This window comes from Oxyura jamaicensis, chromosome 27 (genome assembly GCF_011077185.1).
Source record: "Oxyura jamaicensis isolate SHBP4307 breed ruddy duck chromosome 27, BPBGC_Ojam_1.0, whole genome shotgun sequence".
Taxonomy (NCBI): domain Eukaryota; kingdom Metazoa; phylum Chordata; class Aves; order Anseriformes; family Anatidae; genus Oxyura; species Oxyura jamaicensis.
In genome coordinates, this window is record NC_048919.1 from 5,058,530 (window position 1) to 5,079,188 (window position 20,659).

A 20,659-nucleotide genomic window follows, 5' to 3' on the forward strand; every position below is an offset into this window, starting at 1 on the left:
TCCCCCGGATAACCTCTTGAACGAGTAAAACCACCCTTAACTGAAAACGCTGCCAGTGTCTCTGGTTGCCCCACACCCCCTGAGCAAGGACACGAATGGGTTGCAGAGGTGAGGCCCGAGGAGCCAGCTGGAGAGCTCCCAAGGTCAGCGGGGTTTGTTCGGGGGCTGCTCTGCCGATGAGCATGGGGGGGGCGGGCGCTGCTCAGCCTCTCCCTCCTCTCCTGGCAGGGTCAAGGTTAGGACGGCAGCACCAGGGCTCAACTTCCTCCTCTGTGCTAACAGGGAAAAATTACAGCCGCTCTCCCCTCTCCCTGGTCTCCTTTACTCGCGAGGTGCAAGGCCAGCAGAGAGGCAGAAACCCTGCCCACGCACCTCAGCCCCGTGGGCAGCACAGCGCCCAGACGGGGGTTCATCACCCAGACCTTATTCTCTTTCCAATGCCGAAGCCCTAACTGCATTAAAAAGTCTTCAATATTAATATTAATATTATTTATTATAATAAAGAACAGTCAAGCAGCGTGAAAAAAATATATCTTAGCTACATTACCTTAAATTGCCAAAAATATACACATTTTTCTCTTTTATTTAATAAAAAACAAATCAAAACAAAAAAAGACACATGCAACATACTAAATGAGACATTAGCATCAAAACGGGTAAAGAAACGTACCCCAGTGCAACTGAAACACAGATAATCTTTAGCTTTTATTTCTCTTTCCCCTGCTCCTCCTTTCCAGATGCGGGTGCTCAGCAGCGGCCCCCCGGCAGCGACCCTCCCGCTCCCCTCAAGCTGCCGGAGGCACCTTTGGCTCTGGGGCAGGTTGAAGCGATTTGACGAGGAGCACACTTCAAAGGGGCCGGCCGCCTTTGGAAGAGGTCGGAGAAATGTGTAAGTGCTATCTAAACGCCTCTTCCCCCGCTCGTCAGCTCCAGTTTCGTCCCCGCCTGTCCCAGAGAGCGGCTTCGCGCTCCAACCAGCGCCACAAGCGAACGCGGGGATGTGCCCAGCAGGGAACCAGGACCGCAGCGTGGCTCAGCCCACCCTGCTTTTAGCAGAGATCCTGTCTACGAACAGAGTCCTCGAATTCAGTCCTTGATTTCCAACCTCTTCCAACGGGTGGGCTGCCCGGGTGTTTTCCTGCACGGCGCATTTCAGCCCCGATGCGTGCTCGCCTTCATCACGTACCTCTCACCGACCCCCTGCCACCTTTCTGCTGTCGCCCAGGGATTTGGGCACCATCCCACTGATCTGAACAAGGTTTTCACTTGTCCTAGGACACAACTTGCTCTGGGGACAGACGTTAACCAGCCTCCCCTCCTCCACCCCCCTCTGCTCCCGCTCCCAGCTCGTTAATTCCAGAACGTGAAATGTGGTTAAATGTTGGAACCGTTTGACCAGGTCTGGACACGACGTCGGGTCCTGGTGGTTGCCGAGCAGTCTGAAGGCTGTGCTGCTGGTAAGCACGACAGCACAACAGGTGGCAAGTCGAATTTGGGATCTTACAGTAAAAAAAAAAAAAAAAAAAAAAGAAAGAAATCGAACACAACCCAAACCCAGCTGGGCAAGCAGCTGGCTGGCAGCTATCACATCTGCAGATTTAGCAGCCGCTGCTGTACCCCCGGCCCTCCTTTCCATCATCCTGCTGCCCCAGACGCGCACTCATCCTGGGGACCAGCTGCTCCTGAATCCCACGGACCCGATGCACAGAGGTTGGCAGGCCTGGCCCCCACCTGCGTGCAGCCATCACACACAGATGGGGCACGTCAGGGCTGAATTTAGCACGGCAGCCTCGGAATCGGCGGTGGCACCGATGCTCGCAGAGGAGTGGGGGCACAGGAAGGCTATTTGGGGGGGAGAACAACAAAAAAGTGCCAGCACACAACTGCGCCAGAGGAAATTTCGGGGACGGGGAGCCAAGATTAGAGTCAAACCATCTGAAATGGAAAGATCTCGTTCACATTTTGTAAGGATCAGGGTGGCGGCTGGGGGCACGGCTCAGCCCGCGACATGCGGGCAATGGCTGGGGACGGGGAGGGTCAGCAGGAGCCACGCTTCAGCTGCTCCTCGCTAGGCTGCAGAGCCCAGGAGGGAGGGAAGGAGACTTTTTTCCTGTATTTTCACTTTTAGCTGCCATCTGCATCTTTCCAATAGCTTCTTAACCTTGTTAAAACATTAGCTTTTCTGTATTAAAACAAAAAATTATATATATATAATATATATATTTCTGAGCAGACAGCAGTGTTCTACCCAGTTCACAGAACTAGAGGCTGAGATCAAAAAGGTTCCTCTTGTTTTAGCCTTATCCAACCACCGTGATAATCCTCCGAAGAAAGAAGAACAGAACAGAAGACAGGATGAAAGATTTAGCAGATGAGATTTGCCTGTAACAAGCTCTCCTAGTACTATCAGCACAGCCCCACTGCTGACAAATTTGAATAGTGCAAACCAGTTAGGGGCAGTGGGAATGTGCTGAAAAGTGTTTGTTAAGGTCTGACAGTTATTATTATTTTTTAAGACCCTCAGAGTTTCTATTTGCTGGAGTCTTCGCGCCTGCCCCCCACCCACCAGAGCTCTGCATTTAGCCGGGGGATGAGGCAAAGGGGCACGCGTACGTTTGACGTAGGTGTTGCCCTCCCTCGGGGCTGCCCCACCTGTCCTTCCATCAATCCATCGCATCCCAGCTCAGAGGAAGCCGGTGCCTTTGCCAAGGTTCCTGGAGTTAAGGTCAAGAGGTGGAAAACAACGAAGGGTCCGATGTCCTAGCTTGGGAGGTCGGCCCATTGCTTGGAGATCCCTTTTCTCAAGTGCCCAAGACCAGTGGAAGAACGTTGGTAGGTTTTTGTTTTGTTTTGTTGTTTTTTGCCAGACTGGAATGATTTGTGATGGGTAAGAATGAACAGGTACCCGATCCGGGACTGTCTTCCACACACACACATTTCTATCGCCCAGCTTAGCCTAGGAAACAAGTGCCAGGTTCAAACGCACCTTCTGGAGTTGGCTACGGTAAGGGTAATACTGGCTACGGCCCTTGTTGCAAGCTGAAATTTTAGGCTTTGGAAATCTTGGAAGTAGACTGAAAGACGGCATGAGGAGCAGGAGTGTGCTTTTCACGTGACACGTACAGCACCGACCCAACAGCAGCTTGTGAGCAGACGTGGCAATGTCCTCTAAAGAAGTTGGTGGCTTTCACCTCCCCACGCACCAATCCTTCCCCATCGCTCCGCCACTCGTGGCTTTTCAGGCTGGGTATGGATCCAGCTGGCGTGCAGGGGCATCGTACGTTGGCTACAGAGACAACAGCATCCTAAGAGCCCAGCAGATGAGAAGCAGTTGAGAGACCTCAGCTGCGGGGCTTCTTCTCAGCCTCCCCCTCGGGGCGAAGCAGACCAGGCGGGCACTGCCACCACGTCCCACTTCCCCAGCCGCGGCCCATCCAGTGCTGCCTCCGAGGGCACTGCCAGATTCCTCTGCACTGTGCAGAAAAGAGTCCTCAGCAGAGGGGCCTCCCTCCACCGAGGTCTTGGCCAAGGATGCTCGATGGTCTCTAGTGCCTCGGCCTGGGGGCTACACACACGTAAACACACGCTCGCACTCCCGGCAGGGAGGAGACCGGCAGGCATCTGGTGTTAGCTCTCCTCCACTCTGCGTGGAAACACAGCTTCACTCTGAGCATGTGTGGCACAGACCAGCGCGGCAGGCTGCCCCCCGCCTTCGCTCCTCCCGAAGCCGGGGCTTGGTCAGAGACGTACTGTCTTCCAAAGCACCTCTTGGCATTGCCCAGCGGCAGGAAATGCTTCTTGGAAGCCTTGTGCTCATTGCTCTAACAGTATCAAAGTTGCTGACTGCGGGAAGCCACATTCCCCTGGCTGAGAGGAGTTGGCTGCTGGTTTGTTCGGGGTGAGGGGGGAGCTTAGCCCTTGTCCTGGGTAAGAGGAGCTCCCTTTTCATTCATGCTCTTTAAAAAACAAACAGAAAAAGAGACGCAGAGGAGACAGGTATCAGTACTGGACAGGCAGCGACACGAGGGGGCAGAAGCAGATAGCTCTGCTGTGCTGCTGACCTGGCCCTGCTCACCGCGACCTCTCAGGCTCCACCGAGATCATCGGAGACACGGGAGCCCCAGGCTTCCCCTCTGCCCAGTTCAGGCCAAACAGGCCCCTCGACCCTGGCCTTTGGCTCCTAAATGTCTCCAACCAGGACCGGACCTTCCGGGAACAGGAACAGGCCAGGGGAGGATGGAGGACAGGCAAAAGCATCACACCATCAGTCCCTAGATGCTGGTGTTCCAGGACAAGGGTGCTTAACAGAGAGGCTGCAGACCTCTCCACACCTCCACAACCTCTCCTCTCAGGTGCAAGCTTCCTTCTAAACCCTGGGTTTCAACATGCAGTCACCTTTATATTTCATCACGAGGCCCTAATAGGGCCAGCACTGCAAGGGGCACTCTGCCCATCCAAGTCTTAGGGTCAACGGAGACAAATCTATGGCCTGCCTCTGCCTCGCTCCTGCAGCAGGTCTGGTGTGTGTCTGCGCCCGTGTGCACACAGGGAAGGGCACCCCGGGAGCTCTGCGCCTACCTGACCCCGCCTGGGCCTTACAGAAGTCCATGGAGGTCGGATCAGGACGTGACACGGGCTAGTCAGGGATGGAGCAAAGCCAGTGGAGGATTCTGGCTCTGTTGCCTAAGCGGTGCCCTCGTTCCCCCGTTATCTGCAGCGCAGACTGCCTCTCCCTGGGTCTGTACAGCGCCTAGCACCACGAGCTCGCTGGGGTTAGGGTAGTGCTAGCAGCATACGCACCGTTCCTTTTGGGGTGTTGCCATCAGCCTGCAGGTTGAGAAACGGGTTAGTCTGTGCTGTAAGGACAGGTGGGATGCCTGTCCCCGAAGCCATGAGGCTGTTCCCAGGAGTGCTGAGTGGCGGGGTGGCCTGTGGAGCCAGGAGGGCATTGCTAGGGTTGAGCTGCTGGGGGGAGAGGGAGGCCATGAGAGAGCTGCTGCTGGGGGGCGCCTGGGGGGCCGAGGTCATCAGGGCGCTGGTGCTGGAGTGCAGGAGGGGGGCAGAGGTGGCCGCCAGGAGGCTGCTCATGGACAGCTGGGACGAGCTCGTCATCTGCAGCCGCTGCAGCTCCCTCTTCTGCTGGATTTGCTGCATCATCTGGAACACCAGGGCCTGCTGCTCCTGCAGGGAAGGGCGAGAAGAGCCGTCAAGGGAGGGACAAAGGGCTCAGGAAGAGGTGACACCTAACCCAAAGGAGCCAGGAGCCACAGCAGCACGCTCCACCCCAGGCACTGCAACTTGCAGTACAGATGAAGTCCCCTTCCTCATCTATCTATAGGTAGAGAGAGGAACAGTCTGTGATGTTCATTAACAGCCTGTGCTCCTGCCCTGCCCAGCCCCACTGTTTCCTGAAGCATGGCATTAGCTGACCCTCCCTAAGACACCTGCAGGCACACCACTCTACCCAGCCCTTTCCAAACAGCTGATCCATGGATTTTAATTCTGGGGTATACACCGACCCGGATTTCTGTGCTGGCTGCTATTTTTTTTTTTCCCCCCAGTCTGTCCTGCAGGTGAGCTGGACTCGGGGGATGAGGGCCACGTCTCACCTGCGCCCAGAGGGACGCCCTCGAATCCCACCAAACTGCAGAAATCACTATAGCAACCATCGACCAGTGCTGCAGGCGGAGGGCTGACATTGTTTCCGTACCCATAGGGATGCAGCTGATGACACGGTGACATCAGCCGCTGAAAAGAGAAGCCTTTTGAAATTTGCTTTTCCTTGGTTATAAATAGCCTGACCCAGAAACCCATCCAAAACACTGGGCCACGTCCAAGGGAGATATAAATGTGCACAGCTTCATTGACGGTGTTAGCACTGCCATGCGGCCCCTCCGCAGGGGAGGGACAGCGCAGAGGTTTCTGCAGGGTGAGTGAATGCGGCTCTTAGGGGCTTGTTCACCATGTGCAGCCTTTCCCACAGCAGCCTGGGACGGGGCCTGATCCTTTTTCTGACCCCAAAGTCCTCGGCCACCTCCACAAGTCCCCCTGCCACCTCTCGTTCTCTCTGTCAATGTGCCCAGGCACACTCACCTGCCTCAGGGCTAAGTAATTTGGTGCTTATCTTGTTCTAAACTCGAGCAGTGTCCTCAAGCAAGTTCCTTCCCTCCTGTGAGCCTCAGCACATCTGCAAGCCCAGAGCTCAGTGCTCTCGTGGCAGCAGGAGCAGACATGATTTGCATTCAGAGATGTCTGGAGGAGGTAACAGCACTCCTGATTTTACGGAGGCTTAGCGTTACCATGTTCTCACACCCTCAGGATGTGGGAAACCCAGATTGAATTTTTTCCTTTGTACAAAAAATTTCAAATCCCCATCTCCCCCCTCCAGGAGGTGCCGCACCTTCCTGCCTAAAGCTTTTCCCCTTGCTGCACCCACTGCAGCCCCGAGACAGGGGAAGAGCACGTGACTCTGCAGCCCTGTGGGCAAGGGGGGTCGCGTGTAGGAGGGAGCCGTGCTTTCTGCTCCCTGCTCCGAGGCTTTCTCATTAAACAGTTCATCAGATAAAAGGTGCCAGCAGGCACACTTACCGGATTAAGCGGTTGAGAAGTCAGGAGCTGCTGAAGCTGCTGAAGTTGCTGTTCGTGTTGGTGCAAGACGTGCCGCTGCTGCTCTGTCAGGGGACTCAGGCTGGGCATGCTGCGAGGGGAGCAGGGCAGGGAACGTCAGCACAGCCCGCCTTGGTCCTGTACACACAGGGCCTCCCTCCCTCCCTCCCTCCCGGTGCTAAGCTTCTGATGGAGAGGGCAGGGCCGTCCCCGCGAGCTCCCCGTCCTCACCTGCTCAGGCTGGTGGAGAGCTGCAAGGTCGGAGGCCCGCTCGCCTGCGTCAGCGCGCTCGGAGGCTGGGCAGCCTGAGCTCCGTTCAGATTCCCCAGGATCCCGTTGATGGGCATCTGCTGGCCTCCTGCCAGGGTCCCCATCAGGCCGTCCACCATGGGCACCGTGGAGAGGCTGTGGCTGGCAGTGGTGCCTCCCCCCAGCCCGCTGCCTGCCACCCTGGCCAGGCCATTCACCTGCTGCACCCCGGGCAGGGGTAGCGAGGCAGGACTCTGCTGCAGCATGGGCAGGGGTGGAGGAGTGCTGTGGAAGGACAGGGAAGAGCTGCTCCTGCTGGGGCAACCTGAATGAGGGTCCTGGGGGAGAAACGGACATAAGAGCATCGGACTGGGGCAGCTTGTGAAAGGTCAGCTCAGCTCCAGGGGGGCTCTGGACAGGAGCTGGAGGTGGGAAGGGGGGCTGTGAGTGCAAGTGCAGGTGTATGCTCAGAGAGGTCCCAGAACTCAGACATACTTTGCTGGATGTCTGCAAGCGCAGCCAGAACAACCTAGAAGCATTCTCGCCTCTCGCTCTCAGGCTCAGCTACCCTCAGCACTGAGATAAACTGAAGAGCAGCCACTCCAGAGAAAGAAACCTGATTTCTGGGCCTTGACTACTTGGATTTATGTGCTGGACGTCAAGTTAGAGCACCGGGACTGCACTGCTCTGGTTCCGCCCCAGGTCCCTTCCCCAGCTGGCTGGGGAAGGTGGTGGCCCCTGTACCTCAGAGGAAGTGGAGAGCGAGTTCTCGATCCCAAAGCTGTTCTTGCACGGCGGGCTCTTGCTGATGCTCAGGGAATCGTTGTTGCAGACTGCAAGGAGGAAAGAAGTGAGAACGGAGTCAGGGGTGGAGCCTGACGTTGCCACAGCAATGGCAAGGAGAGCGCTTCCCATCAGCGGCTGCAGCAAGATAAATGGGTCAGATCCTCCCTGCCGTGACCCCCCCTGCCCACCCCTGAGCACTGCTAGGCATGGCACGGGGTGACAATTCCCGCTGCCCCTCACCGTTGGGAGGCAGGATGTACTGGGCCTGGCTGCCAGGGCCGTTGCTGCTGGTCACCACCGGGAAAGGGACGGAGAGCTGGACGTTGAGGAGCTGCAGACGCTCCTTCTTGGCTGTCAGCGTCATGATCTGCTCCTGAAGCCGCTGGTTCTCCTTCTGCAGCGAGTGCAGGGCTTTGAGCATTTCTACAACTGCAGGGAACAGAAGAAGGGAAAGGGGACAGGGTCGGGGGAGAGGATGGAGGGCAGAGGGAAGAGGAGAAGGGGGACCACACAGGGGTACTGCAATTAGACCCCACTGGGGGATGAGACTGACGTGCAGATCACAGCCCCGCTGCCAGCTACTCCCCCACGGCACAGGCTAGAGCTATGTCCCCAGCCTGGCTCCTTTGCCGTGGGCAAAATCCCAGCTGGCTCTGACAAAACCATGCACAAGGACCTCTCCTCCCGCAGCCCGTGCCCCCAGTGACTCACTGTTTACGCCGGCTTCCCCATTGCCCTGCTTCTCCAGAAGCTGCTCGATGTTTGGGGTGGCCTGGGGAACATTCTCCAGCTGCCCGCTGCTGCTGCAGGACACCGTCTGGTCAAAGAGGGTCGGCAGGCTGCTGATGGGGGACCTGGGGAGGCAGGGGGGGATGTCAGCGATGCTTCCCTAGTCTGCACCCGCACTCTGCTCCCTTCTCCCGCATCTCCTCTGCCTGGGAGCGGCTGCGTTCCTCCCAGCCTCCATCTCCTCGGCTCAGCTCCAGGACAGCCCTCCATCCCTGTTCACCCCGATATCGGCCGAGCATCCTGCCTCCTCCCTCCCCTGCTGCCCCTCGCCTTGCCCCAGGAGGAGGCGAGATGCTCCGTGTCCCCCCCCCCCCCCACCTTTCCGCGGTCCCCGGGGTGCGGCGGAGGACTCCTGAAGGACACTCACATGGAAGAGAGACTCTCCTGGGGCGACGTCCCTCGGCAGCCAAAACTGCAGTCCTCCAGGTCGGGCTCTGGGTGGGGAGACGGACACAAGGGGCTCAGCGGCGGCCGGTGCCGGCAGGTGCCCGGCAGCCGGGGTGGGCGCCCGCTAGAGGGGAGCACGGAGCAGCCCGGCCGCCCGCATGCGCCCCCGCCGCCCGTGGGAGGCGACGGAGGAGGGGCCGCGTGTCCCCGCGTGTCCCCGCGGTCCCCCCCCCGCCTCTGCGGGCCTGCGGCTGGGCTGACGCCCCCCCCCCTCCCCCGGTCCCCTGCTGGCAGAAGGAGCCCTTTGGCCGCAGGGCAGGGGGATGCTCGACGGCTGAGCCGCGGGATGAGCGGAGCCTGTGCGCCCTGGGCTCTCCGCGGTGCCACCGCAGCCTTCCCCTGCACCCCAGCGTCTCCAGGTGCTCGGCTTCCCTCTGAGCTGCTGAAAGAAGTGTCCAGGAGCGACCCCCGGGCCCTCCCCTCTGTCCTACAGAGCTGAGAGCACCGCGGTGCCAGGGGCGGAGGCGCTGTGCGTGTGCCCGTGTGGGACATCTCCCATCTCCACTAAGCAAGGAGCGAGGTGGGTTCAGCTGCCATTTGCTCTCCGTCCCGAGCCTGCCAGCCCGTAAACGCACGTTCCCCTTGCTCCAGGACGTGTCAGATGATGTGACTACAGCCTGCAGCAGCTGGCTGACTCGCCCCTCCTCTTCTTCACACAGTAAGAGACGTTTCTTATGTGCAAGGATCCAGGAAGGGTCCTGCAGAGAACACTGCAAGGTGCTGTGATTTACAGGGTGGTGCCCTGAGCAGGGCAGTAAGGTACTGCCAGTATTTGCTGCTGCTGAGAACAAGCAAGTGCAGCTGCTGTTTGGCAGCTCTTAGGTATGAGACTGATCCTCACCCCTTCGTCCATGGGGGAACATCTTCCTGACCGTCAGCTATAACTGGTTCACCTTTCTGGGGAGAAGCCACCACTTTCTGCAGGCAGACGGCAGTTCCCAGCCAGCAACAGCCTCAGTACAAGGCACCACGTGGAGACAAGGCTAACAAAGTCCTTGACACGCTGGAAGACACGAAGCCTTCCACTGTCCTCCACTGATGATCGGCTACCGGAAGGCTGGGAACGGTCAGACTACAGCAGTGCTTCTCTGTACCATTTTCATCCAAGACCACCTAAACTTTTTGAGGAAATATCCCCAGCCCACCACATGCAGCTTTGCCACGATAGTTTAAACTTGCAACCAAATAAACACTCGGCTAAGCTTTGACTGTCTGCTTGTTACTGTCTCATTTGCTCACAGACCAGGGAGGTTGTGTGCCCGTATCCAACGCCAGTTTCCTGAAACCAGGCTCCATACTCAACTATCTCCTGGCCAACACCAGCCTGTTGTCTGGGGGACCGGGAGATGACTGAGTTATCACACAGAGACAGCACTTTGCAGGGCAGCAAGCATGAAAAAGAGGCTTGGAGGCAACTGCAGAAGATAAATACATTTGGCCTGTCATCATAATGAGGCAGGATCCAGGACAAGCCGTGGGAGGATGAACTAGACAGTAGCTAAGCAAGTGGGAAGATAAGAATCAGACTTTTTACACTGCCAAAGGCAGCCGGTATCAACCTGCATCAGTGATAACAGTTTCTCAGTTCCCCCATCTGTAAGACAGGATAACACCATTTCCCTACATCACATTAAAATCACGAAGAGCTCAAATATTACTGCAACAAAATCTATGTCTGCAGGGGATCTGTCTACACAGACACTCTCAGGAAAGGTAATCTGGTTTAAGGACAAGGCAGGAATACTTAAAACTTCACAACCACTCTGTTAACGACTTGGGATTAAAGCAGTCGTCACACTTTAAAATGAAAATGGCCACCCAGGAGGTTTAATGCATGTTAATTAACCCCCCTGGAAAATAAGAGAATTGGGCTTAACACCCCCTGGGTCACTAGCTCCAGCAAGAGGAGATGGTGATGGAGAAGACTTAAAAGGTGCCAACAGGAGCTGTTCTGAAGGCTGCCTGGAACTGGAAGAAACATGTCCTGGAACTCCTAAGATCCCAGACAAACAAAAAGAGCAATCTTGGAAATGGAAACTAAGGATCAAGCTTTTTCGAGCACTTTGGATGCTGGGTTTTGCCCACATGATTCATTCATTATTAGCCTCGGGGCTGGAACAGACTGCTGAGCGCTGTATTGTGCCTGAACCACAAGGCTATTCCTGAAAGTTGACTTGCTTCCTTCTCCTGTCAGCACTTTGCCAAAATAACAGCGAAGGGGAAGTGGCAGCGGGTCATCTCCTCTCCCGTCGGTTGCCGCAAGGGAAGAATAACTCCTGGAATCATCCCACCCTTTCCTTAACTCCAGCCGACCGAATCACGCCTGGCTCAGAGCTCCCATGCAGTGGCCCTACTCCCGCTGGTGCCAGCCGCGCGGTTACCTTCCCGTGGCACTCGAGCAGACACAAGCTGCCAGCAGGGGCATGCAGACAAAGTGCTGCCGGTGACAGGGAGACAGACGGGGAACTTCCATGGGCTTGCAAAGGTCATAAGTAAGCATACATGTTCGGTCATGCTTCACATGCAGGCATGCACACTGGTTAAGGCAAATAAGGGCACAGCGGTGTCAGATTCTCCAGAGAACTCAGCGCTACCCCTAAGGAGGACCGTGCCTTTTACAGTCCTTGCCCGTGGCGCTGGGCAGAGTTTTACCTCCCGGGTTCAGCAGCCAGCATGCCGAGCTGCCAACGCTTCTGGGCTAGGGGAGCAGGAGACAGTCGCACCACTAACTGCAACATCTGAAAATCAGGAGGATGCTTTTGTTTAACTTCTGGTGCAAACCAAAAATCAGGCCCATTCTGCTCGGAAAAAAAAAAAAAGGAGTCTTATGATGCTTCCAGTTTCCTGCTTATTAACCAGGCAACTTTCCAAGAAAAATGAATTTGCCTTGGTGGGAAAAAATGAGCAGTTGTAAGCAATTCAGTGTTGGCACGTTCACGTTTGGAAGTTGAAAACAGCGAATTTCGCATTTCATGACAAAGCCAAAGCGGAAGAGCAGAAACTAACTCAAAACAGAGGTGGAAGATGAAAATTAAGAGTGCAGGATCTCTCTCATTAAACAACAACGACAACAACAACCCCTTCAGCTTGTTTTGAGGAAGCAAAAGCTCGCAATAGTTTTCGCTAGGTTTGCACAGCTTTAGTAGGTAAAAAGGCGAGAGATTTCTGCAGGGAAGGATTTCCATTCTTGCACCTCCTCAGCACGTGTCCAGGGACACGCATTAGCCATTGGGCACAGCAGCAGATGTGCTTTTACAGGACCGAAGGCCAAAACTTCCTTAGGGCAATGCAAGCACCTCCTGCCTGGGGAAAAAAGGCACCGTCCCTCTCTCCTAGCCCCTGGCTGTCACACGCATGGAATGGGAGCAAGCAGGGAGGGCAGCTGGAGAACTACGAGTGCGAGGTTGTCTTGACTCTTCCAGGGAGACCCCTTCGGGAGCCCAAACTCACATACCTTCTGATTCACGTACCTGCCCGGCTGCTTTCCGACTGATTTAAGAGCGGGTTGATTGACAGCCCAGATGTGAGGGGGCTTCCAAAAATGTGTGAGGAGGGGAGGCTAAATGTTGAACCTGCCAGTGAGAACACCTAATGGCAAAACAGGGGGGGAGGAAGGGGGGAAGAGAGAGAGAGAGAAATTACTTCTCAAAAATGCAAGAAGAAAATAGCTTTTCATTATCCCTTCTCTTCCTGACTCTTGAACCCAGCTTGGTCTTGAGAGAGTGTTAAAAATATCTTCTTGGAAATCTCGCTGGACAGCTGAAATCTTCCCAGCCCCATCTCAGAGCCAAGAGGTCTGAATGAGCTGCGTAACACTGGAGCTGTAAAACTGACTCTCTCCTCCCTGTGAAACACCTCTCGCTGTGAGCTCCTGACAAAGGACCAGGCGCTGTCTCCTGGCACACACGCAGCCCACCCAGCTGGGAGGTGCGAGCCCTCCCACCGAGCTATCTGTGCTGCAGAGCGAAGGAAGGGCTGGCACCAGTGCCAGCAGCCAGCAAGCAGCGGGGACCGAGCAGCACGGGACACAGCACACGCGCCGACAGCCAGGCCTCTGCCGCCTGACTGTCCTGTCTGTGTTCCGTTCAGTCAGGGCAGGGTAACGTGCCCTTCGAGGCTGCAGCTCCTCTCTGCCCCCAACCAGGCTGCGATGCCAAATTGCCCGCATCTTTCTGGTGTCTCTGAGGGAAGCCACAGTTGGCAGCTCCCCTCCGATCTGCAGGAAGAAAAACTGGGTTCCCAATTGGAAAAAGCAGCTCCTCTGTGCCCACAAGCTAGTCCTGCCCTGCCAGTCACAGCTCTGTCTGACCAACGGGCCCTCTCCTGCCCTGCTCCTGATGTTCTTACCTGCGTGGTGGAGACCGAGGAGGAAGAGGAGGCTGGGATGGTGCTAGCAAAGGGAGACCGGTTGAGCTGTGGGAGAGACGACGTACCCTGGTGTGCCAGCAGGCTGGAAGAGAGGGGCGTACTGCACACAGCTCGGAGCACTCCGCCCCCGTGGGAAATAGGGTCCTTGTTACTGGTGTAGATCCCTGCGAGGGGAGGAGATGCGTTAAGGATGGCCTGGAGGCAGCTGGCGTTGTGCAGGGCTTCATCTCAGAAAGGGCAGCCGACACCAAAGCACAGGACCAAGTTGAACGTGCGCTTCAGCATCTCGTGGCCCAGCACGCAGTGACAGCCCATAAGCCTTCTGCCAAAGGTGTCTCAAAGTTTGCCAGCCTTCGCCCCCTCTCATTTGCTTGCCCACAGCCGATACGATCAGACAGGGAAGCCACAGCACACCGTGACTCACCAAACCCACAAGGCAAGAGACTGCCCGTGCTCTTGCTGAGCTGTCCCCTCGCCTTCCACGGTGCCCACGGACCAAGGTGGGACACGGCCAGAGAAATGAGGAAGGAAGGTGAGGAGGGAGCTGCTGCGGAGGCAGGGGACCTGTCCAACTTCCCATCTGCTCAGGCACGCGGCAGAGCCCCAGGTCGGGTCCTGCAGCGCTCTGCCAACATCTCTCGGCAGGAGAATGAGAGAACAGGCAGGGGGAGAGCGAGGCCTGGCAGCCTCCTCCTCTCTCAAACATGGCTTTGTTGTTTGGGGGGGGAGGCAGGGAAAAAAACTTGGCTTGAGAGCCTGATAATGGAGGTCACAACAATTCCTGCAGCTCCTCTCCACTCGCAGGCAGCGCAGACAAGTGGGCCGCGGCTCCCAGACGCACACAACAAAATTATATCCCCCCTTGCAATCTGACCTAAATAGGAGCATCTGCAAACAACCCACAATAGACCGATGACAAGTTCTGCTGCCAGAACAGTGTCAAACCTCAGCCCCGAGCTGCAGGCCCCTCCTCTGCCTGCTGCCTTAACCCCTTCCTGCCACACATCCCCACTGCCCTCAGCCCTGCCAGGGCAGGGGACTCCGGCCAGGACCTGCTGGCAGCCTCGCGGCAGAGTTAACGGCATCCTCCAACCCTCTGTGGATGTGGTCAGACCAGGATGAAAGGTTTTGCTTTGAAAAGAGGGGTTAAACTTGAACCACCCATGAGAATCCCTCGTCTGGGGTCGGATGGCGGTTGTTCTGGTTTGGCCTGTGAATTACCCTGTCTGTATAGCTTCAGAAATTCAGCTCTGGCTTGCTGAGGTTTTCCAGCACTCGAGAAAGAAGGGCTTGAAATGCTCCCAGCTCCAAGGAGAAGAGAAGCTGACCCAGAGGAGCTTCTAGGATGAAGACCAAGAAATAGGAGACCAGACCTGGATTTTTGTAGCTTCTGGGAATGAAAGCAAGGGACCGGACCCTGGGCAGCTGCAGGTTCAGACAGCAGCCAAACACGATGCTGAAGAGAGCAGGGCTGGGAGCACACCTGGAGCCCTAAGGGGAAACATACCTGAACTCAGCAGTGGGGATTCCATGCTGAGGCTGGGCAGGTTCCCCGTGTGGCTGAAGGGCCGCGAAGAGTTGCTGATGCTGGAGCTAACAAGGGAGCCCCCGGAGAAGGGCGACGAAGACGTAGACGTGGACCCAGCCAGCTGGGCACCCAAAATCTCTTTGCTTTTGCCCCCTTTCGGCCTGCCAGGCCCATGCTTATTTTTCTTGCTGCCCTTGTGCTTCTTTTCTTTCAGCACCTCTCCCTCTTCCATGCTGAGGGATGGCATGCGCTTGTGGCTGCTGCTGCTGCTGCTGCCGCCCGCGGCCCCGCTGCTCCCCACCGAAGGGCCGCTGACAGGGTTCGAGGCCTTGTAGTCCACGGGGGAGGCATCACGGCCTCGCTGCTGGCTCACTGCGGAGGTGGAGAAGCGCATGATGGATCCAAAGCCTGAGAAGATCACCTTCTGCTCAAAGACATCCCCCTTCTGGCCTTCATACAGAGGAGAGCAGTGCGAAGAAGAAGAGGAAGAGACAGGCTTCCGGTACTTCTCGTCGTCCTGCTCGAGCTTGGGGAATGTCACGAAATCCTGGGAGCACTGCAAGGAGCTGCAGGAGGTGCCTGGGGGAAGCAGAGGGGAAGCAGATGTAGGGAGGCTCGCAGTGGCAATAACTCAGCACACAAAGCAACGAGAGCACGGTCACAACACAATGCAGGTCCTCTGGCACAGGCCAGAGACTGAGCTGAAGGACACTTCTGTCACCTTCCCGCCCTGGTCCACCCCCCCAGCTGCTCTCGTGCTCTCTGATGAGCACGAGCGGTGCGCACTAGCAGCTTCATCCACCCAAACGTGCGTGTGTCTGCTCCCCGAGGCCCTGCACCACCTCCCTCCCGCCCTGATTAGGGTCCCAGGAGATGAAGCATGCGAGCGGTTCTGACAACAGCTCGAAAAAGGACCGAGTAACATCAGAGCAGATGGGAGCCCTGCAAGGTTTTGACTCAAAGCTCAGGGGAGCCCGGGTATCAGGTTTTGGCTCAGGTCTCTCCCCCGGCACTCCTTAAAGCACTCCTGCAGACAGTACCACCTACGGAGGAGAGGGCAGGTGCTGCCCACATTGCCTGCGCACAGTATCCCCTTCCCTCCTCCCTCCGCTCAGACATCTGGATCTGTTTTGCCTTGCAGTGCAGCAGGCCCACGCAGGAGGGGAGCTGTAACACTCATCCGACTCGGTTATTCCCTCTGTGCGTGGAGCAAGTAGCAAGGAGACTTTTCCCTTTCCCTTCAAGGGGTTAAAGAGCAATCAGCAAAGCTTCAAGGCGCTTACTGGGGAAGCAAAACGTCACTCCCATCCCCTCCTCTCTGGCTTCTCCTTTGCCCCTTACCTGCAGGCTGGAAGGTCCCGCTGGAGGAAGCTGAGCTGAAGCCAGCCGAGCTTTTCCCACTTCCCGTCTTTTTCCCCTTGTGGCTGCTGCCATGGCTTGAGGACTTCTTGCCTTTCACCTCCGATCTCCCGACCTCTGAGGTCTCTTTGCTCCCCTCATGGTGGCTGGTGGAGCCCTGGCAAGCAGCAAACACAGAGGTCACTCATTTGGGCCAGATGTGGCCGCAGCAGGGGCTCTTTTTATCAATTTCCCCTTAAGAGAAGTAATTGCTCCCCCTGCCCACCAAGTGACGGCCAGCTCACATTACTCACAGGAGAGAAGCAGCATTCCCCTCTACTGCTCCTTGGTGGCATCAGTGTTTATACTGCTAGGGATTACACTCATCCCATCTCTCTGCAGGAAATTAAACAGGGCGCTGACAATCCGAGCACGGACACCAGAGATTCCCTGCATCGTAGCCGAGAGGAGCACCCACCCCCAGAGGGCCACTCAGCCCGAGGAAAATCTGAAAACTGCTGCGATTCAAACTCGTATTTCAGCTGCACCTCTCGGGTGTGCTGCTCTCCACGAGGTCATCCCACCTGGGAGAACCTGCCGGCCCTTTTGCTGTGATGGGAGATCCCCAATGCATCCACCAAAACAGCTCCGCTGCCCGTCCAGGGCTTCCACATCTGCTGCAGCACACATTCTGCACAGTGGCATTGTTAAGCAGCACCTGACCACACGGCAGATGCTACCCAAACCCAAATAAGCCTCCTGGAGACAGGGAGGCAAAGGGGATGAAGAGGCTGGGCAGATGCGAGGAAATCCAGGAGCTTGGGCTGAGAGAGAGAAGTGTGGGAGTTCAGCAGGGTGGGATGAACTGAAAACCAGATTCCTCGGGGCGCCCACGCGAGGATGTGGAACCTTCACCTTCAAGTCACTTCAAAGCCTTCAAAGATCACTTCCTGCAGGGGATTGCTGCAACCAAATCGATGCTATAGACACGGTTCCAACGTGATGGCCACAGCCCAGAACACAACACCTGTACGTTAACGCCAACATCTTTTACTTCTCACTGAGAGCAGATACGAGGGAGACACAGAGAAGCACAAAACCTTCCTTAAATTCCACTCCCCTGACTCCAGATGACCTCTTCTTAGGGAGAGCTAACGAAAAAAGGGCTTGTAATGCAGACTCATGAATGCCCAGATAAAAATCTTCCCCCATTCCTCCCACATGGTTTAATCACTCCGCACAATGCAACAGCTGGCAGCCTAACACACACCAGATGTGCCGGGAATATGAAAGACAGGAGGAAGGGAGTGGTGGAAATTAGGGGGGGGGGGGGAAGGGGGAATCTGTATTTTCTCATCACAGACTCCTGGATGTAGGAGATTAAGCTTTCTTGATTTATGATCTCAGAGGGAGCGTGAAAATCTTTCCGACTTTCCACATCTGCCTGGAGGGGGAAAGGAGAGCGGTGCCTGGGGGCGATGGGAAGTCCTGAGACTGTTCACAAAGTCACAGGAACGAGATGGCTCATGTCCCAGCAGATACGCAAAGCCCCAAATTTTCCCTCCATAAATTTCTGTCTCTGGAGCTCCTCACAAGGTGCACGAGGCCACAGGAGGGCAGGGGGGAAACCACGGGAGAGGACATGTTCTAAATCTGGAGTGTCAGGAAGGGAGTGCAGGGCAAGTAATGAATTAGTGCAGGGTGGAAGGGGGAAACCTGAGCTGGGAAATAAATCTTAATTGCAAAATTAAAGGCCAAAAATAAGGGCGGGGGGGAGAGGCTGAGCTGGTGGTGGATGGCTGGCCGCTCACCTGCAGGGCTGATTTGACCTCCCCGACCTCCCCGACAATCTCCCAGAGATTTGGGGGCAGGATTTTACTACCTACTGCCAAATGCTGCCCTAGGTAGTGTTTGCCAAAGAGGTCACAGCAGATGGAACTGTACAGAGCTACCGGGAGCCCTCTGCACCGTGGAGAGCCCTTCTCCAGCAGCCGTCCCAGGGAGCCTGCACGTGGGGCGAGGGCCCAAGCACTGCAGCTGGGGAGCAGAGAGGGAAACTGAAACCGCCTGAAATCACTTCCCCTCCCGGTGCCTCTCTTTCTTCCCCCCTTTGCTCCGTGGAGCCTGCAAGCTCTGTGTGGCACTGCAGCCTTCCAGGAGACACACGAGAACTGCCAAGCACAACACGGCCGTGATTTGGAGGGGAGGGGCCCGCTACCTTAATGCCAATAGTAATAATAGTAACGAGGGCTGCAATCCCGTCACCTCCCTACGGAAGCAGATTCTCCAGCTCAGGGCTGCTGCCTAGAGGAGGCAGGGCTGGAGAAACCTGCACGCTGGCTGCTTACGTTGGCCATACACAGAGGTCTGAAGCTCCAGACCACTGGCTGTTCTCCAGCATGGAAAACTGTACGTACGTGTGCACGTGCAGAAACGCCGATGTTCTGGGTGTTCTGCAAACAGGTGTGCATGGGGGAGTGCAGGCTGCAGAGAAAAAAAAAACAGGGAAGCGCGGAGGAAGCGAGAGCTCCCTTTCAAAATGAGGGAGCAGCTACATTTTGAAGCTCTGTTTTAAGCAAGCAGGTAAAAAACGTCATCGGAATGAGCCTGCTGCCCCAGCTGGAGGTGACAGGCTGGCGGGGAAACTCCTGCCTTCACCCCTGAGCCGGGAGAAGTGAGCCAAAGTCGCGCGGGCACCCGAGCACAGGCATGCACGCACCTCCTCCCCCCGGTACTCGCTGTCCCCCGAGGGGCCGTACCTGCTTCCCGGCCTCTCTGTGACACTGTGCAGCACCCAAGCTCTTCATTCATTAATTTATTTATGGGAAATCAGAAGAGCATCTCTTTGCCTCCTGATTGGCGGGGCGAGCTCCTAGAGGGAACCACTGACGAAATGCAGAAGGGGTGGGGGAGGCCGGTGCAGCCTCGAAAACACAGAGCTGCTTTGCCCTGGATTAAACTACTGGCGAGGGGAAGCAGGGAGGACGCGAACGAGGAACAATGCGACGAGAGCAGGAGCTCCTCCAGCCCACACGGCACGGAGCGATGTGCTGAAGCAGCCACCCGGGCAGAGCAGACCATAACCATCAGCTGCCTTCCCCGGCTGGATCGCTCGGTAGAGGTCAAATGAGTCTGCAAGGATCTTTGGGCAAAGCGCTGGTACGAGCTACAGCATCCGTAGCCGAGCCACTGGCAAGGCTGACCGTGTCAGCAGCGAGACCAGGCAGCGCTGTGCTGCTGGTCTTCATGGGCAGGGAGAGGAGGCACAGATGGGCTGGAGACTGGATCTTTAACTCCCTGATGTCCCTGGTAAATTCACACTCATGTCAGGACAAGGGATGCTATGAGGCTCAGGGATGCTTGCTGCAAACATCCATGCTGAGACACGCTTTGATAGCAGGGGGGATCGGCAGCCTCCCCCCACAAGCCCCTACCCCATCACGGCTATTGGATTTGCCCTAGCAAAGCGCAGCACAGAGGTTCCCGGGATCCGTCAGCCCCAGGCCTGCCGGTAGACGCCGAGAGCTCAAATAACAGTGGGAAACCTGGAAAGCCTCCCTGCCTCCGGGGGCGGCTGCAGCCGCAGCTCTTGGCCCCGCTGCGCTCCCCCTCCCAGCACCTGACTGGGGGTGGGTGCGGGGAGCCCTTGGCATCCGCAGCTTCAATTACAAAACCCAGAGCGAGCCAGATGTTGTGGCCCAAAACACGTAGCATGTGCGAGTGTGTGTCAACAAGTGATCGTGATGTCTACAGCTGGCAGGAGAAGGCAGCTGGGGTGGCTTGCGATCCCGCAGATTTACTGCAAGTGCAACAGAGAGCGGCAGGACGGCTCCCCGGGGGCGTCGCGGGGGGAGAGGAGAGGCTCGGTGTGCTCGCTAACACGGACGGCCAGCACCGAGCTCCAGCTCCACGGATGGACCCTGAGCACAGACCCTGAGCACAGACCCCGAGCACAAAATGCGCCTGCGGAACGCACCTGGCAGCGTGTGACTGCGGAGCCGGAGCAGCCCCGGCTGCCAAGGCTTGCTGGTGAGCCTCATTGCTCTTCCCCTGGCAAGAAACCCTGCTCTGCCCCAGGCCCGCTCCACGAACGCCATCTTTCCAAGAGGCTTTTCAAAAGCATTACCAGTTGGCAGCACGTTGGGGTTTTTGGATGGACCACGTGAAATAGCTAGGAACTGTTGCAGCCAGACACCATTACACAGAGGGGATGCTTTCTGCTTCCCTCCCATTCCCCCAAATTCTGCAGGAGCTGCAGGTAGCCAGCGTGACAACAAATGAGAGTCTATATCCAGCACAAACCCACTCTCTGCAACCCCCCCAACCCCAAATCCATCCAAAAGCCCTATCCCAGGAGCACCTCTGGGGGATTTCCAGTCCATCTGCTCTCTTGCAGGGATGCTCCTGTGCCCCACGAGCAAAATCTGCTCCTCTTTGGAGCAACAGCAATGGCATTGCCTGAGGACACTTTTCAGAGGCAGGAGGAGAGCTCAAAAGAGGTATTACGAGAAGTCATTTATGTGCTGTGAATTCACACCCTAGTTTCAC

General features: G+C 56.6%; 1 protein-coding gene across 3 annotated transcripts in view; it reads right to left on the reverse strand.

The window, feature by feature from the left end:
* Positions 1-2,103: 2,103 nt before the first annotated feature.
* Positions 2,104-20,659, reverse strand: part of MLLT6 (MLLT6, PHD finger containing) — a 39,532-nt gene continuing 20,976 nt past the window's right edge. For all 3 annotated transcript variants that reach the window (XM_035347513.1, XM_035347514.1, XM_035347512.1), the window contains 12 exons: positions 16,115-16,289; positions 14,753-15,352; positions 13,225-13,409; positions 12,348-12,465; positions 8,798-8,864; positions 8,353-8,495; positions 7,882-8,070; positions 7,600-7,688; positions 6,838-7,193; positions 6,589-6,697; positions 4,801-5,181; positions 2,104-3,956 (listed from right to left, as the gene is read on the reverse strand). In XM_035347513.1, the coding sequence (XP_035203404.1) occupies positions 3,912-3,956; positions 4,801-5,181; positions 6,589-6,697; positions 6,838-7,193; positions 7,600-7,688; positions 7,882-8,070; positions 8,353-8,495; positions 8,798-8,864; positions 12,348-12,465; positions 13,225-13,409; positions 14,753-15,352; positions 16,115-16,289 (2,457 nt within the window). In that variant the 3' untranslated portion in view covers positions 2,104-3,911. The remainder of the gene's footprint in view (positions 3,957-4,800; positions 5,182-6,588; positions 6,698-6,837; positions 7,194-7,599; positions 7,689-7,881; positions 8,071-8,352; positions 8,496-8,797; positions 8,865-12,347; positions 12,466-13,224; positions 13,410-14,752; positions 15,353-16,114; positions 16,290-20,659) is intronic.